The 18,737-nt window shown below is 42.5% G+C and overlaps 2 protein-coding genes and 1 long non-coding RNA gene across 7 annotated transcripts in view; 2 read left to right on the forward strand and 1 right to left on the reverse strand.

Moving 5' to 3' along the window:
• LOC125967100 (uncharacterized) overlaps positions 1 to 16,838 on the forward strand; it is a 187,328-nt gene extending 170,490 nt beyond the window's left edge. The window contains exon 2 of the mRNA XM_049717838.1: positions 16,775 to 16,838. The gene's annotated coding sequence lies outside the window, so the exon portion shown is untranslated. The remainder of the gene's footprint in view (positions 1 to 16,774) is intronic.
• Positions 1,856 to 9,795, reverse strand: LOC125967070 (zinc finger protein 408). Of its 5 annotated transcripts, none has more exons than XM_049717782.2 (9): positions 9,515 to 9,795; positions 7,952 to 8,222; positions 7,288 to 7,346; positions 5,940 to 6,154; positions 4,881 to 5,518; positions 4,288 to 4,494; positions 3,945 to 4,068; positions 3,593 to 3,826; positions 1,856 to 2,543 (listed from the first exon to the last, which is right to left on the reverse strand). In XM_049717782.2, exons 2-9 carry the CDS (start codon positions 8,219 to 8,221, stop codon positions 1,939 to 1,941), a joined length of 2,352 nt encoding a protein of 783 aa, XP_049573739.1. In that variant the 5' UTR covers position 8,222; positions 9,515 to 9,795; the 3' UTR covers positions 1,856 to 1,938. The 5 variants fall into 5 exon arrangements, with proteins under 5 accessions (XP_049573739.1, XP_049573740.1, XP_049573737.1 ...); XM_049717783.2 differs by lacking the exon at positions 9,515 to 9,795 and adding an exon at positions 9,242 to 9,473 and having other exon boundaries at positions 3,707 to 3,826; XM_049717780.2 differs by lacking the exon at positions 9,515 to 9,795 and adding an exon at positions 9,289 to 9,471.
• On the forward strand, positions 5,254 to 7,416 carry LOC137840245 (uncharacterized). The gene is made up of 2 exons (XR_011086773.1): positions 5,254 to 5,389; positions 6,239 to 7,416. It is a non-coding gene; the product is annotated as an uncharacterized lncRNA (long non-coding RNA).
• Positions 16,839 to 18,737: the final 1,899 nt, after the last annotated feature.

The raw sequence follows: 18,737 nt of genomic DNA on the forward strand, positions 1-18,737 counted from the left end.
CTCACACTCACACCTAGGGACAATTTGGAGTCTTCAATCAGCCTACCAAGCATGTTTTTGGAATGTGGGAGGAAACCGGAGTGCCCGGAGAAAACCCACGCGGGCCCGGGGAGAACATGCAAACTCCACACAGGGAGGGCCGGAGGTGGAATCGAACCCGCAACCTCCTAACTGTGAGGCGTACGTGCTACCCAGTGCGCCACCGAGCCACCCTGAACTGGTCGCCAGCCAATCGCAGGGCACACTACCACCCATTCGCACTTACACCTACGGGCAATTTGGAGTCCTCAATCGTTCTACCACACATATCTTTGGAATGTGGGAGGAAACCGGAGTAGCCGGAAGAAACCCACGCAAGCACATGCAAACCACACAGGGAGGGCCGGAGGTGGAATCAAACTCGCACCTTCCTAACTGTGAGGCGGATGTGCTAACCAGCGCTCTAGCGTACCGCCCCACACCCATGGATAATTTACATTATCCACTGAGAGTAATTTATATGTTGTTGAATTGTAGGAGGAAGCTGGAGAGAACCCACAAGGCTTGGGGAGTAATATAATACATAGTATGTACCTAGTCAGGATACAGTAACCTTTTAACTGATTTCTGTTCCAGTTACAGGAAGAAATAAAAATGGTAATCAGATTCCAAGTACATTTAATAAAATTTGGATTGTTTCGCAGGATTACAAATTTTACACAGACGTGATGCCTCCAGTTTGTTGTTTATTAACAGCTTCATACACCAGGCTGTTAGGATCCTGAACTCTCTCCCCCCACTCCCCCCTCTACCCTCAGCTGCATAACGTCCTGGCCTTTTGGACCACGATGGCTGCCTTGCACTACTATTATACTGACTGTCTGCTGTATGCACAGTTGCACCATTATCACCAAGTTGCTCTTATTTATCCATTGTATGTGCCTTCTTATTTTTACTTTTTATATTGCTTACTTGAATGTTTTGTTTGTCTGTGGACCAATTGGGTGTAATATGTTTTGTCTCCACCGTGGGATAGTAGGAAACGCAATTTCGACCTCTTTGTATGTCTTGACATGAAGAAATTGACAATAAAGCAGATTTTGACTTTGACTTTGATAAGCTACTTACATATCTTATCTGCGCATGAGTGAGAATCGAGTGTAAAATAAAAAAGGTTACCCAACAACTAGCAATTTTTCAACAACTAGCCCAGAGGAAGCGGAAGAGCGGAAGGCTTAAAAACAGCTAGAGGCGAAACAATGAGGCAAGGCTGAAGAGGTATGTTGCAACCACGGGGAAAGACAGAAAAGATTGGGAAAATTTGTCAATGACCCATGCTCCTCTGGAAGTTAATGAGCATAAGAAGACGACACTATCATCTCAAAATATTGCTGTGAACTTAGAAAGACATTAACATCTGAAAAGATAGCTTTTCACAAACCAGCCCAAGTTATCTTACTTGGCTGTACTCAAATGTTCACAATCACAACCACACCAGTGTTCGTATTCCAAACTAAACGTTAGCCTCCCTTTCTGTGGGTTGAAGTTAGATTGCCAATGGATTAATTCCGTGAGGTGCAAACCATGCTTTTTTTGCAGGTGGATGGATAAACAACAGCCCCCACCAATTCAACCCCCTCACCGCCACACACAAATTAGCCCTCACCACATCAACCCCCCAAGGAATCAGCCCCCACTTCCATGGAATCAGCTCTTATCGCACATGCCCCCAACCCAATGGAATCATCACTCATCAAATTCCATGCATACTTCAGAGACTGACCATAAAATAATACACTAAAGAAAAGGGCTCATCAGATATTCCGAATTTTGTAATTGGCAAAACTGTGCAGAAAAAAAACTGCATTTTCAACGGTTGTCAAATGTAAACACATGAATTTATTCAATTAAATGCATTTTCTGTCCAATGAAGATTGTTCAACCGATAATGAATACGAGTTAAAGCAACACAGTGTTTATCTCAACTGTCTGGGCCACAGAGCAGAGCTCCTCTTGTACGATCATCAGATCTCCGACTGCCTGCTGCTCCTGGACCACAATGCACTCGTCTGCATCGCCTGATAAAACCACTTCAACCAGCTCCTGTCCCGTTCTTGAAAGCAAGTCATCTGAGGTGAGCAGCAGAGGGCTGCAGCCTGGTGTAGCTGTAGCGTCAGTATGAACGAATACAACGGTGCGTTGGGTGTCATTTGAAGGGTTTTCATCTTCCCGAGTAGCAGTTGAAGTCTCTGATGTCCTTAAAATTGTTCCTGACCCACTTTCTTCTCCCTTTCCTTGTCCTCTTCTCTGAACTTTTTCATCCTTGGACCCTTTCTTGGGTCGGCCTTTGACTGGCCTTGAGTGGCAAGAGTTTACTTGGTGTATAGTTGGTTTGGCCTTCTGTCTTAGTCCTGCCTTGAGTTCCTCCTGTGAATGGTGCTGTGCTTGATGCCTCAAAAGACTTTGTCTCAGAGTGTAGGATGCACCGCAGTGGCAGCTGTGAGGCTTTTCTGTCACGTGAGAAGATTTGATGTGCCTCCTCAGCTTTGTTGCCATAGTGTAGCCTAGTAACCCAATCCCCCACAAAAAAGGAAAAGGTAAATATCCTCTAGTAGGTTCATGGTATGTAGAGTTGACATTTTGATCCAAACTGTTGGATACAGTTTTTTCTTGATAAACCATATACTGGTCCTTCTGAGCATCATAGGTACAGTAATCTCTCGTTTATCGCGGATAATTGGTTCCAAAAACCACCCGCGATAAGTGAAATCCGCAAAGTACGGTCACCAACAAGAAGTACTGGGCAGGCTAACGAGTTAGCGGAAAGATGCTAATTTGAGATCGTGCTAACACGCGAAAATGGACTTCTAAAGGAATGTAAACAAACATTTGGAGCAATACTACATTGTCCTAAAGGTTAGGCACATGTTTCCTCAATTTAGAGGTTTTATTTTGACTTTTAAATGTTTTTTTAATTTGGATAAAAATGTGCGATGTAGTGAAGCCGCGATAAACGAAACGCAAAGTAGCGAGGGATCACTGTACACGTGATTGGGTAGTACATAATGTTTTAGAAGCCACATTTTCTCAGGAAGAAAAGTTTAAAATAATTCACACAATATTTTTGACAAGAATGCTGTCTTTTTACAGCAACTATAATTAGAGCAAACTAGAGCATTTGAAAGCAAAGAAAAGTTTGCCTCTTGTGCTTAATTTTTGCTTTCTCTTGTTTGACTCCTGTTCTAACTGATCTGGGAGCTATTGGGAACAACTCAATGAACTACATCATATTTGATTTTCATGTGGACGAGCCTTTGAAGAAAACATCATTTCATTATTCTAATGGTTTTCCCATTTCAGATCTTTTAATACAGGTGTGAAAGTCGAGGTCCGGGGGCCAGATTCGTAAGTGGCCTACAAAAGCAGATAAACTTTTATGACTATAGCTAAAATCTGGAACAAGATTTTAAATTGTCATGTGTAACAAATAATAGCGTTCAAATATTGGCGGCTTGTGTCCACTGGGCTTTAGTGAGACAAACTATATTGGTTGGAGGATGACAACATTGAAGTTTGCTCTGTTTAAGTTCTAACTTCCACTTTATGTGCTCACCTTTTTCACAAATCGGGCAACGATGGGGCCTGTCACCAGTATGCAGTCTTTCGTGGTATTTGAGTGTATGTGGGTCCCTTAATGATTTTCCACAGTAACTACAGAGGAACACACCTCCAGTGTGGGAAAGGCTGTGGCGGCGAAGTTCAGGTTTCTGAGCAAATCTTTGGTCACATTCAGGGCAGGGATATGGTCTCTCTCCATTGTGAATTCTCAAATGGCTATCAAGGTTCCCTGCGAGAGAGACAGAAGGGTCATAGACTACATTTGTTGACGAGGCTATTCAAATGTGTTTCAGTTCACTGATAGTTATTCAACATTAGCTCTGACTTGTTTGTTCTTCCAGTATTACCTTTTTGATTGAAACATTTTCCACAGTATTGGCAGATGTGAGGTTTCTCTTCTGTGTGGAGTTTCATGTGATTCCTCAGAGAACCAGAGTTTGCTAGCAGTTTGGGACATATAGTACACTGCAACTGAGAGAAGAATCCCAAATCAAATTTCTTTTTCCTCTTTGTATATTCTTGGTGTTGAAAATGGATGACAGTCAGGACTCCATGACAATGAATCTTGAAATGCTACACTATAGATTTATACATCTGACTGAGAAGTAGAGAGTTCAACATTCAATTTATTAGGGAAAACTAGTATTGAGAGTGTAATATTGATGAACTTGTCCTAGAACACGCACGCACCTTTGAAGGCTGGGGATAAATCAATCTGCAGTGAAGGAGACGGTGGTTTCGCAGCGAGGATCGATGCCCAAATGCTTTGCTACAGCACTCACACACATATGGCTTCCCTTCTGTGTGGATGACCAAGTGCTCATGGAGGTCCTGCTTTAGGCCAAACGTCTTGTCACAGTGAGGACAGGAAAAAAGACACTCCCGATGGTGGCTCAACTGTAAGGGTTCACACCATTATTAATATACAGTTCAAAATCTGTGTCTAAAATCCTGTTTTGACTGGTCATGTTAAAAAAAACTATTTTGCCAGCCATTATTCAGATTTAAAACTAGGCCGGAAACACCAAGAAAGGTGCATAGAAGACAGAAATGGTCTGTTAATGATTGTGGATTTGATTCATTGTTGACCGAATAGCCTTTATAATGATACAAGTGTGACAGATTGCAATATGTAATTGTGTTCTTTTTTTGAGCAGCATATTTTGCAAACACCCAACAACAAAACAATTTAATGTGAATTGGATGAATAATGTACATCAGTTCAATGATATTCTATATGATACATTTATTTAAAAAAAAATATGCATTTAGCTGAATCCTACCTGATGGGCCTTAGAGGTCTCTGCAGAGGTACACTTTTTGCCACATTCCTTCTTTGTGCGACTAAACTGATGTTTCCTTAAGTGGGCAATCTGATCGAATTTCTTTCCACAACTGAAATACCTGTAACGCTTCTTTTTCACCTCTGGGAACCAAGTAGAAGCTTCAACTGTTGCATTTGCTGCTCTCACAGGCACGGCATCAGAATGTGATGTTGCCATGGAAACCGCTGCTTCCGCAGAGGACTTTGTAACCACTGTGAAACTCTCCTGCCTGTCTATATGTCTGTCCGGGTGTGTTTGACTTGTGAGTTTTTTTCCTTGGCTGGTCTGACAATGAACTTGTTGTGGTTTAGTAGCCAGGCGAGAGCTACAGCGGACAGGGGGAGCTGGGCCACCTAAGGTTCTCTGCCTGTCTGTTGAGTTCAACTTTGTCATGACACTATTGGCTCCTTTAGCAGTAGTGGTAAAAGCTGTGCTACTTCCCTCCAGTCTGCCTTCCTTAGGACCAGGTGAGAGTTGATAAGGTTCCTTGTTTTCTTCTTCCTCTTCATCTCTCCGGTCATTTATTTGTTTTTCCTGAGTGGTCTGTGAGTTGGGCACAGCCATTTCTGGATCCACAAATTGTTCCACTGGGTAATCTGAAACATGGTGTCAAAGTGTTAGTTGACTAGATTGAAAATATTTAGCCACTTAAATGTGATTTTCTTTAAGCATAATAATACAATATCATTGGAAATAATGGAGCATTTGTGTTGATATGATATTCCACTGCATCAATTCCAATATTTTTGCCCAGTTTTTCAAAAACGGCTCAATTACGATTTTCTTTCAAGTCCGATCTGGGCCACTTTCATATTTTTTGCAACGCAACCATAGTCTGAATGCGCCACAGATCCAATACTCTAATTGCAAAGTCTAATTTGGCGTTTTGATGACTATGCACTACTGCCTCCAGAAGTCAAAATGTATGGTTATGTCTTACATTTGTTTTATTTTGTCATGAATTTAAACTTGACCCTACAACAAAGCAACCGAAAGAAAATTGTAGTATCCACTTACCTCTTTGTTCTCCTTCAGAGATGTTCTGTGCATCAAATCTGTCTCTTGCATCATTTCGCCCCTCAATTTCACCACCTAACAAGAGTTCCGTTCCTGGCTGGATCTCATGACACACACGCAAACGCATACTCACACACATTCCCACACACATCTCTGCACACGTGCATTGCACTGCTACATTCTGCGAAGCTTTGCTTTCCACCTGGCAGGCAAAACTGTGGAAGACAAAAACAACAATTATTTAAGTTTTTTTTCATCCATCCATTTTCTGAACCGCTTTTCCTTACATGGGCGTGCAGGACCCTATCCCAGCTGACTCTGGGGGACACCCAGAACTTGTTGCCAGCCAATCGCAGGGTACACATGGACAAACAACCATTCACACTCACACCTACGGGCAATTTGAAGTGACCAATTACCCTACCATGCATGTTTCTGGAATGTGGGAGGAAACTGGAGTATGCGGTAGAAACCCTTTACAAGCAAGAGGTGAACATGGAGGCCGGAGCTGGGATCAAACCCGCAACCTCTGTACTGTGAGGCGGACATGCTAAACTGTGGCCCACTGTTCCACAGTCTAAAAATGTCTGCTCATACAAGGGCAGAAAAATAGTTTGCGGGGAAGCACCTGGGCTCAAATGCACAGCTGTAAAATGATTAATATTTAATATGTAGTCATTGGCTCATCGCCAAAAACATATTAAAATCATAAACTCAGATTTGTGTCCCATGGCTCTTGCTTGCTTCTATCTATGTTTACTCACAGATAGTAAATGTTATTATTATTTTTTTTAATCAGTACAAACTCCCTAAAGCAAGTTAAAGTGCTGGCACTCTATCGACAGTGATGGTGATAAAGAGAAATTGCTGGAGAGGAAAAATCACGACATAAGCGATGGGAGAGAAAAGCTGTGTCTATGACAATCCTTACGGTGAACAACAATTATGCTGCTGCGCTGATTCACTGTCTGCAATGGTGATACACTTGAGCTGGGCATAACAATGATTATCAATTAACAATTAATGATGTGAGTTCAGAACATTCAGAGAACTCTTCACCCCAAAATAGCATATAATCAATGAACTGATCGTTGCTTCTGAGTAGCTGAGCAATAATGTTTTGCCAAATGCCCATTGCACACTTCTTCATGGACATCAACATCTTTGGTTTTATAATACAAGATTGCATATACAGTAAATTGGAATATTGGTGGAGGAAACAGATGATTAAAAATGACATTTTTGAGGGATACAATTTATACTTGCTCTAAATGGTGAGATGTACCTTAACTCTCAAAATAAAATAAAACAAAATACAATAAAGACATTGGTTGTGAAGGCAGCTCACCTGATCCAGACAGCGTCACACACTGGAAAAGCATTGTCCTCTGCTATTTGCGTTGGTGCCTTCAAAACAAAACAAAACAAAACAAAACAAAACAAAACAAAACAAAACAAAACAAAACAAAACAAAACACTAATGTCAATAGAAAATGAAAAGATATTGTACAACACTCATCATGTATGGGTGATCTGACTAACGTATTGGCTAACATGTGGATGTTGGTGCCCTAATGTGCCATTTTGTTTTTCACTGACAGCTCTTGGAAAAAGACACAGATTTTACAATGAATTTACAGCTAATCAGTCAAATCTTCAGCGTAGTATGACTATTCGTAAAATTACCCACCAAATATTTAAAATCCTTATAAACGCCAACTGAGTTATTTACATGCACACCTCTTTCTATATGTTCAGAGACACAATGCTGTTGTTCATAGCTCACTCAGTATGGGTGACAGCACTCACAAAATGTCATTAATATGAGCCTGCAGGAGTGTTGAACTGTGATTGTCCACTGTTTGCTGCACTATTTTATGCAGGTTATGTAGTTGCCTTTTTCTCTGTCTCTAGTGCCACTTTAAAGGCACTATTTCTTTAAGAAAAGAAATGCACAGATTTTTCCTTTAAAGTTCTCTTTTTTTTTTGTTATAAATGTGCATGCAACGTACCCTCTCTTCCTTCGTGCTGTCTGTTATGGATTCCATTCTCGTGATAAGGTCTTGAGGAGCAAGTCGTCCAGTCTGAAACTTGTGTATCCATTCTGGGTCCTCTTCCCTCCCCAGCAGGTCTCCAACCTGCAGAACTCGACCAACCCACCACAGTCCAAGTCTTCCCTTACAGGATATTGAAGGCCCCACAGCAAAGCCAGGGGGAAGTATTGTAGAGAGAAAAGAAGTCAGAGCAGTAGGAACGCAAGGAGAAAGACAGGATGCCATCATCCTATAAGAAACAGGGAGAGAAACAAGAGTCATTATTAACTTAATTGAATGTTACACAGTATTAACCAACTTTATGCGACACAATCATGCGTAGTTGTACTTTATGGTGCTTTACGGTGATGTAGACCTGTACTGCATCATAATCAGACCGCAATTTAATATTTTGTTACCTCAAGTAGTTGAATTGAACTATAAAAAAATAGGAATTAAGGCTGCACAATACTGCATTTCGAAATAATATCGTCATCACGATAACGACACATGCAATATGCGTATCGCAAAGATGTGTGATTAATTCATTATGGAATTGTGAGATATGATCTGAGTTTGACTAATAAGATATGCATCGTCATCCAGTCGGAGTAAAGTATTTAGAGGCATTACTAACACTACATAACTTAATTAGATAACAATACATTGAGGCTGCTTATTTTTCCATAAATCTTTGATTAGAAAGAATTTTTTAAATTTATTTTGGTACATGTTAAATTTCGTATTTATATTGATATAACAATATTATTAAGAAAATGCCTGATTTGGGGCAATTAAGTTTGAGAAAATTATTTGTATCCAGGAAGTAATTTCAAAAAGGCAATTTTGTCAATTCAAATGGGTCAAAAAAAAACAAAACATAACACACAAATAAGTACTATGTGACCCTGCCTTTAAAGAGAAATTTTGAGTTTTGTCAGATTTATTCATAGTGCGACTGTAAAATCAACTTTGTAAAACGGCATACGGTTTAGTTTACTCACACATCATTTGGCTAGAAATGATAAGTATATCAATCATTTAAATGTGTCAATTGATATACGTTTAAGTAACTGCGCGAAGGTATTGCTAGCCTAAATCAAGTTTAGCGAACTTGAACTTTATTGCAATATGTATGCTGTTGCCCACACGCATCAGAGATGTTTAAATTGGTAGACTCGAGTGATCAGTTTTTGCGGGTGCTATCATTGTAAGCTAACTGGCAAATACCACCATCGATGTTTTATAGTAAAAAAAAAAAACACGTACACTTGTAATAAGTTTGTTGAATTTTACAGTAGACTGATTATTTCTACCGTTGAAATTCTTTGGTATGTAATACAATATCCTTAAGCAACGACAGGATAGCCACGGGAAGTCCGTTTTTGTTATTCGTCCGGAAGGAACTGAGCGCTTCACGTCATAATCGTTCCGTGCATATTGCATTAGTATGATGTTACCCGAACACATATGAACTACATGCACCATATTTGTAAATCAATAACATAACATGCATATACAAAAATGAACGATTCAGCTTACGTTAAGCCTATCGGAACACGTCATGTTTGCGTATGTTGATGACCGGGGAAAAGAAAAAGATTGCACATTCCATTGATCAAATGGTCTGCCTTTACGAAGAAAAACAAGACTCACTTCTCTGACAGTGGCTACCTTAATTAGTTACACAAGAGGGAAAAAAAATGATATATTTCAAGAGCTCTGTTCATCAATCTAAGGCACAAAAAGAATATACTGGAGTGTTTAACAGAATTGTAATAGTGTCGAAAAAAATAGGGAAATTGAAGGAATGGGGTAAAAATACAAAAAGTCCTGCCTAGCTACAAAAACAGATGTGCTCAAACCTCATTGAATAAAGTACATAAGGAGACAAGTATATTCACATATTAAATCATTAAAAGAAACATTTTAAGCATATAATTATACCTACACACCAAATCAATAAAGAAGACATAACTAGACATTTTTGACAAGTGGTAATAAGAAAGGTTTTCATAAACTTTATGATCTGATATATATTTTTGAAATAACAAATGTCTTTTGATATATTGCCTAAATAGCTTAATGACCCTTAAGGAACTGTGTAATGCATGCCTGATGTTTTTCTCTAAATCATGGACACGGCCAGAGTCGTCTTGACCGTTCAGTACTTGATTGTATCTTATGTTTTGACTAATGCTAGACGCCAGTTTTTGATTTAATACTGAACGCTCTGCACAGAGGGAAATATTTTGCCTAACAAAGAAAAGATACGGGTGGAAGCATGATTAAACTAAGAATATAAGCAAATACATGACGTATCAAAAGAACAAACTTTACATAGTCAGGGAACAGCAATAAATTAATGATGTCACAGCCAAAAGCTAACATAATTTCGTACAAAATGACAAAATTGAAAGAATGAGGTACGACAGTGTATGTCCAAGATTGGAGAAGAATGTTCACAGGAAGGTCACGTGGAGATAAAACCAGCAGGTGCCAGAGGGAGCCAGCCAAGGACTCAGCCAAAGATGATCGCCAAGGCCGAAAGACGGGATGGAAGACAACAGCCCCCACACACACCGAATCGCCCATAACCAGCACCCACTCCCATGGTGAAATTGCCCCACCCCAAAGACTCATCACCCATCAATCTCGGCCCACAATGTGCAACTTAATATAAGCTGATCAAAGAACCTTGAACATTGCCTTTTCTGAATGGAGACTTTCTGCACTTGAAAGGCCCAGCGCTGTATTGTACTTTCCTGAAAACAGAGCTTTCTAAACAAGAATTGTGATTGAACTCAACCAACCTGTGTAAGTCTAATTTGTGGTTCATTCTCTTAGCATTTTCCTAAATCTGAAGAAATCAAACGAGCACGCAGTGAGTAAATTGGATAACAGGTGATTGGCAATGGCTTTTGCCGTGAGGCGCAGATAGCGCGCTCCCTAAAATGTGGACAAAATCCAACAAAATAAAAGGGTTTTTAAAATTTTTATTTACAACAATTTCTCACCACGAGTGTATAAAGCTCAGTGATTGCAGACAGTGAACGGGTGTTGAGCGTGGAGACGGATGAAAAGACAGCTTGAAAGGACTGCACTGAGTCACAAGACAATGCTGATGTCATGTGTAAGCCGCCCTTTGGGATAAATACAAATTAAGCATCATTTTCTTATTTCTCTGAGTCAGTATTACTGGTACATTCCGTTTACCTTAATGCGCACAGTTTCCCTGAAACTCAGACTAAATAAAAGCAGTGTTTTTGTGATTTCAGTAACAGAGATGTGCCTCATCTGGGATTGAGTGAAAAATAAATAGTTTGATGATTCTCTGATATTTCTTTCTAGTAAAATCAATATTTACTATATAGGTACCAATATCCCTATGAAAAAAAATTACATGTTACACAGACATAGCTCTGTGAAAAAAAGTAAGACTCATGCTGTACAACAGGTATTTGTTTTTTTAATAAATTATGCCAAATTTGTTTATATATATATATATATATATATATCCTCCGGGCACTCCGGTTTCCTCCCACATTCCAAAAACATGCTTGGTAGGCCGATTGAAGACTCCAAATATATATATATATATATATATATATATATATATATATATATATCCATCCATTTTCTGAACCGCTTAGTCCCCACGGGGGTCGCGGACGTGCTGGAGCCTATCCCAGCCGTCATCGGGCAGTAGGCGGGGGACACCCTGAACTGGTTGCCAGCCAATCGCAGGGCACACAGAGACAGACAACCAATCGCACTCACACTCACACCTAGGGACAATTTGGAGTCTTCAATCGGCCTACCAAGCATGTTTTTGGAATGTGGGAGGAAACCGGAGTGCCCGGAGAAAACCCACGCGGGCCCGGGGAGAACATGCAAACTCCACACAGGGAGGGCCGGAGGTGGAATCGAACCCGCACCCTCCTAACTGTGAGGCGGACGTGCTACCCAGTGCGCCACCGAGCCGCCATATATATATATATATATATATATATATATATATATATATATATATATATATATATATCCTAGAAAAAGAACTACCGTATTGCCATTTGCCGGTGTACAGGTCGACTCGGTGTATAAGTCGACCCCCTAAAATTCGACGGAAATTTACGATTTTATGATATATCCTTTGTATAAGTCGAGCTCAATTGTTGCATTATATTAAACTTCAAAATTCAATATGCGAAATTTATTGACGAAATGTGTTCAAATTCCGGGAGGCCGTGCGCATGCGGCTGGCACCGCGGAGGAGATCGCGGCCGGCGAGCTCGCGCACGCCGCCCGGCACCAACGGGAGGCCGGAAACAGCTCCAAGCCGAGCGGATCGGCACTTTATAAGCACCGCGGAGGAGATCGCGGCGCCTCATTCGACTTCCAGCGGCCGGCGAGCTCGCGCACCCGCCCGGCACATCCGGGAGGCCGTGCGCACGCGCCAAGTGGCCGAAAATAGCCCCCGCCGAGCGGATCGGCTGTTTATAAGCACCGCGGAGGAGATCGCTGAGCCTCATTCGACTTCCAGCGGGCCGCGCACTCGCGCACGCCGCCCGGCACATCCGGGAGGCCGTGCGCACGCGCCGAGTGGCCGAAAATAGCCCCCGCCGAGCGGATCGGCTGTTTATAAGCACTGCGGAGGAGATCGCTGAGCCTCATTCGACTTCCAGCGGGCCGCGCACTCGCGCACGCCGCCCGGTTCAAATTTTCTAAGTGCAACGCACAATGAGATGCATGAGAAACGGCCTTGGTTACCATCACATTTGAAGCGATGAATACGAAGTTAAATTTTATGACTCGGTATATAAGTCGAGGTCGATTTTTTTCGGTCGATTTTGGATCGAAAAAGGTCGACCAATACACCGGCAAATACGGTATATTGGTTTTGAGTCAATATAAAATTTGAAAAAAATGTATTTACATTTCAATTCAAATAAACATAAGGAATTGTCTGTGAGAAAAAAAAAGAAAAATGACAGTGTTGAAACGGCACAATAAGGCATTTGTTCTGGATTGTTTTCACAGTGGATTCAGCCAAGTCATGGCTGCCCACCAACTGTGCATTTTGCCCCATACTTGCTGAAATGTTTGTTTTTGGTTGCAGTTGAGAGTCTATTACAGCCTAATCTGTTGGTTTAGTATTCCCCACCAGCCGACACTGGAAGCAGCTGAAGCGGCAGTGGAGTCTGAGCACACGCCGGAGGAGAAGGCGAGGTTCCCGAGCCGGCATCACACACCGACTGAAGAGAAACCCTCACAAAACAGCACTTCCGTCTATTCTCCTTTCAAACGTGCGGTCGTTGGAAAATAAAATGGACTATCTCAAGCTGGACTTAACTACAGAACGAAAGGTGAGAGAATGCAACGCGATCATCCTCACAGAGACTTGGCTTCACAACAACGTTCCGGACAGCGCCATTAAACTGGATGGGTTTACAACTTTCCGCGCGCACAGAAACCTCGCCAGCACGGGTAAATCTCGAGGAGGAGGTGTGTGCATTTACATTAACAACAACTGGTGTACAAACGCTGTAGTTACTACAAGTTACTGCTCAGAGAACATTGAGTTTTTAACCCTCAACTGCCGTCCATTCTACCTACCGCGTGAATTCAATACCGTCAACATCACAGCTGTTTACGTCCCCCCCAGCGCTAACACAAAGGAAGCACTCTCCATCCTGTACAAGTCTGTGAGTACACTACAGAACACACACCCGGACTTGGTCTGCATAATCGCTGGCGATTTCAACCAGGCCAAATTGAAAACAGTAATGCCACACTTCCACAAGTGTGTGAACTTTGCAACAAGGGGAGAAAACACACTTGACCAGGTCTACACAAACATCAGACAGGCCTTCAGAGCGGTTCCCCACCCCCACCTGGGTTCATCAGACCATCTCTCTGTTATGCTAATTCCAGCCTACAGACCTCTGTTGACGAGAAGCAAACCAACTGTGAAGCAGATCAGGGCCTGGCCAGAGGGCTCCACAGCAGCTCTACAGGACTGTTTTGAACGCACAGACTGGTCTGTCTTCAGGGAGGCGGCCACCACCAACCAGGACGTCAACCTCCCCGAATACACAGACTCTGTAACTGGACACATAACGAAGTGCATGGAAGATGTAACTGTCACCAAAGACATTACAGTGAGAGCAAATGAAAAACCCTGGTTCACCAGGGAGGTACGTGATCTCCTGAGGGCACGCAACGCTGCTTTCAAGTCTGGGGACAAGGAGGCCCTCAAGACTGCTAGGGCCAACTTGCACCGGGGCGTGAGAGTAGCCAAGCGTGCATATGGTCAAAAAATCAACTCACACTTCACAGACACAAAAGACCCAAAACGCCTGTGGCAAGGCATCCAGTCAGTCACAGACTACAAACCATCCCCCCCACCGTGTGAGGACAACATAGACTTCCTCAACTCTCTCAACACCTTCTTCAGCCGGTTTGAAGAAAACAACACCACAACACCCACAAAAACCCCAGTACACCCAGACAGCACAACACTTCAACTGGACCCAGCGGACGTGAAGCGGACCCTACTCAAGGTGAACCCCAGGAAAGCTGCAGGTCCAGACAACATACCCGGGCGCGTGCTCAGAGACTGTGCAGACTCACTCACTGATGTCCTCACAGACATCTACAACACGTCTCTGAACCAAGCCATCATACCAGCAATTTTCAAAGCTACCACCATCGTACCACTACCCAAGAAGTCACCAGCATCATCACTGAATGACTACAGACCCATAGCACTCACTTCCATCATGATGAAGTGCTTTGAGAGACTGGTGAAGGCCCACTTAACATCCACCCTCCCCACTACTCTGGACCCATACCAATTTGCCTGCCGCCCCAAGCGCTCCACTGATGACGCCATAGCAACAGCACTCCACCTCTGCCTGGCTCATCTGGAGAACAAAAACAGTCACGCGCGGATGCTGTTCATTGACTTCAGCTCTGCGTTCAACACAGTCATCCCCCAACATCTGGTGAATAAGCTGAGTACAATAGGCGTCAGCACTTCACTGTGCAACTGGCTGCTGGACTTTCTAACGAACAGACCGCAGACAGTCAGAGTCGGAAACAACTCCTCAGCGACCACCGTCATAAACACCGGGGTGCCGCAAGGATGTGTGCTATCCTCCCTGCTGTTCACGCTGATGACCCACGACTGCTCTGCCAGATTTGAAACGAATCACATCATCAAATTTGCAGATGACACAACAGTGGTGGGCCTCATCAAAGACAACGATGACTCAGCATACAGAGAGGAGGTACAGCAACTCATCACCTGGTGTGATAGGAACAATCTGCTTCTCAACGTAAACAAAACAAAAGAAATCACTGTGGACTTCAGAAAGAAACAACCAACACACATCCCACTCATCATCAACGGCAGTGCAGTAGAGTCTGTGAAAAGCACAAAGTTCCTGGGAGTGCACATCACTGATGACCTCTCATGGACTACCAACATCACTGCTCTGGTCAAGAAGGCGCAGACACGACTCCACTTCCTGAGAAGGATGAGAAGAGCCGACCTCCCCACCTCTGCACTCACCACCTTCTACAGAGGTGCTATTGAGAGCATCCTGACCAGCAGCGTCTCTGTTTGGCATGGCAGCTGCCTAGCTGCAGACAAAAAGGCGCTGCAGAGGGTGGTGAGGACAGCAGAAAAGATCATCAGGTCACCCCTTCCAGCCATTCAGGAACTGTACACTTCACACTGTTCCAAGAGGGCAATGAACATCATCAAAGACACTACTCATCCTGCACACAGACTGTTCTCCCTTCTACCATCAGGGAAGCGGTACCGCAACCTGCGGTGCCGCACAAGCAGACTGAGTAACAGCTTCTTTCCTCAAGCCATCAGACTCATGAACACACTGAGGAAAACCACTTGAACATTCCAAAGTCACCATGCCACTTGGCACTTTACTCTTGCACCTTATATACAGATTTACACTTTTTCACTTTACTTCTATGACCACTGATTGTACTTCTGCTGCTGTGTATGTATGTGTGTGTGTGTGGGTCTGTATTGTCAATACTCTTATTACACACCGTGTGTGTGTGTGCGTGTGTGTGAATGTGAGAGAGAGTATTTTATTGTATAGTATTGCACATGTTTATCAGCATGTTAGTGTTTGAATGACTGCAATGTGTAAGTGTGCATTGTCTGTGTTTATGTTGTGAATGAATATGTCAGAGAAAGAAATTGTAAATTCAGTATGAGTAAGTTAGCTGTGTGTGTGTGTGTGTGTTGTGTGTGTTGTGTGTATGTGTGTGTGAGAAAGAAAGACATTTATGTCAATGTCTTATTTAAATGTTTTTAGTTAAACTGCACATTGGAGACTGGTCAAACGCAATTTCTGTGGTAACCCTGTTACATAGGATTTTTGACAATAAAGTAAACTTGAACTTGAACTTGAACTTAAAACAGTTAAACAGCTCGATTTAGATATTTTGTTTTTGTTTACAGCAATATTGTTCTTAAGGATGTTACTGTTAACGTAAACAAAAATAGTAAAGTGGATAAGATGGCAAGTAATTTAACATGTGAGTGTACCTTGTCGCTGTCTTCTTTTTTCTGTCCTCCTTCTATAACAGCAGGAAGGAGGTAATTTCTACAGTGGAACAGCCATTTGAAAAGTTGACAGACCTTCAACACTACTAAGTTTTTCTTTTTCTTTTTTCCAATCGTAAAATTAAACAGCTTTACCAAAAAATTGTGAAGCGTGCAATCACTTTTATTTTTGAAAAGTATGGATACAACACTTTCAGCAGGTACAGTGGGGGAAATAAGTATTTGACCCCTTGCTGATTTTGCAGGTTTGCTCACTTACAAAGAATGCAACGATCTACTATTTTAATCATATGTACATTCTAACAGTGAGAGACAGAATCCCCCAAAAAAATCCAGAAATTCACATCATATGAATTTATAAAAATTGATAACCGTCTGATGAGGAAAAACAAGTATTTGAACCCCTGGACAAACAGCATGTTAATATTTTGTTTCTACACTATTGGCCATTATTGGCCAGCACAGATGTCAAACGGTTTTTATAGTTGGTGACAAGCTTTGTGCACATTTCGGCAGGGATGTTGGCCCACTCCTCCCTGCAGACAGCCTCCAAATCATTCAGGTTCCGAGGTTGTCGCCCGGCAACTCGAATTTTAAGCTCCCTCCAAAGATTGTCAATTGGATTCAGGTCTGGAGACTGGATTGTTGATCTGCACAAGGCTGGGATGGGCTACAGGAGAATCGGAAAGCAACTTGGAGAGAAAAGATCAACTGTCGGTGCAGTTATCAGGAAATGGAAGAAGCACCACACCACCGCCAACCTTCCTCGGTCTGGGCCTCCACACAAGATCTCACCTCGTGGGGTCTCCCTGATCATGCGAATGGTGAGGAATCATCCCAAAACTGAAGGCAGCTGGGACCACAGTTGCAAAAGAAACGGTTGGTAACACACTACGCCATCATGGATTGAAATCCTGCCACGCACGCAAGGTCCCCCTGCTCAAGAAGAAACATGTACAGGCCCGCATGAAGTTTGCCATTCAGCACCTGGACGACTCAGAAGAGGCCTGGAATAAGGTGATGTGGTCAGATGAGACCAAAGTAGAACTTTTTGGCCTCAACTCAACTTGTCGTGTTTGGAGGGCAAAGAACACCGAGTACAACCCAAAGAACACCATCCCCACCGTCAAGCATGGTGGTGGCAACATCATGCTTTGGGGGTGCTTTTCAGCCAAGGGGACGGGACAACTCCATCGTATTGAGGGGAGGATGGACGGGGCCATGTATCGTAGAATTCTGGACCAACATCGCCTTCCCTCAGTGAGAAAGCTGAAGATGGGTCGAGGATGGGTGTTTCAGCACGACAACGATCCTAAGCACACCGCCAAAGCAACAAAAGAGTGGCTGAAGAAGAAGCACATCAAGGTTCTGGAGTGGCCTAGCCAGTCTCCAGACCTGAATCCAATTGAAAATCTTTGGAGGGAGCTTAAAATTCGAGTTGCCGGGCGACAACCTCGGAACCTGAATGATTTGGAGGCTGTCTGCAGGAAGGAGTGGGCCAACATCCCTGCCGAAATGTGCACAAAGCTTGTCACCAACTATAAAAACCGTTTGACATCTGTGCTGGCCAATAATGGCTTTTCTACAAAATATTAACATGCTGTTTGTCCAGGGGTTCAAATACTTGTTTTTCCTCATCAGACGGTTATCAATTTTTATAAATTCATATGATGTGATTTTCTGGAATTTTCTTTGGGATTCCGTCTTTCACTGTTAGAATGTACATATGATTAAAATTATAGATCGTTGCATTCTTTGCAAGTGGGCAAACCTGCAAAATTAGCAAGGGGTCAAATACTTATTTCCCCCACTGTATGCACAGTGTCGAAACAATATTTATCCTTCCATGTAGTACATGACATTATGTGGAGAGGGCACAATAAAAAAAATACAATTGATCTTCGAATCAGTATGTCCTTTTTTCTTGACACTTAGGTCTGGCACAAATAGTAAACCCTCACATTTTCGCAACCACTCATTGGAGTGAGCTGTAAATAATTTGCATGAGACAGGACTGACCCCTTAAGTATTTATAACATTTCAACAAGGAATAAAGAATAAATTCACAATTCGTCCCTGGTTGCTTTATTATGTCTGTTACCTGTCTGCCCCTCATTCCCCGTCGGATCATTGTTCTCATGTCTTGATGTCTTCACGTCTGTA

Source organism: Syngnathus scovelli, chromosome 4 (genome assembly GCF_024217435.2).
Source record: "Syngnathus scovelli strain Florida chromosome 4, RoL_Ssco_1.2, whole genome shotgun sequence".
Classification (NCBI taxonomy): Eukaryota; Metazoa; Chordata; class Actinopteri; order Syngnathiformes; family Syngnathidae; genus Syngnathus; species Syngnathus scovelli.

Bases quoted from the DNA above. Each gene is read 5' to 3' on its own strand.
- LOC125967070 (XM_049717782.2), bottom strand. From the start codon at position 8,221: ATGATGGCATCCTGTCTTTCTCCTTGCGTTCCTACTGCTCTGACTTCT. The intron at 7,347-7,951 runs GTACGTTGCATG...TTTGTTTTGAAG, and splicing joins ACAGCACGAAGGAAGAGAGG to GCACCAACGCAAATAGCAGA. The intron at 2,544-3,592 runs GTGAGCACATAA...TTGGGTTACTAG, and splicing joins TTGCCCGATTTGTGAAAAAG to GCTACACTATGGCAACAAAG.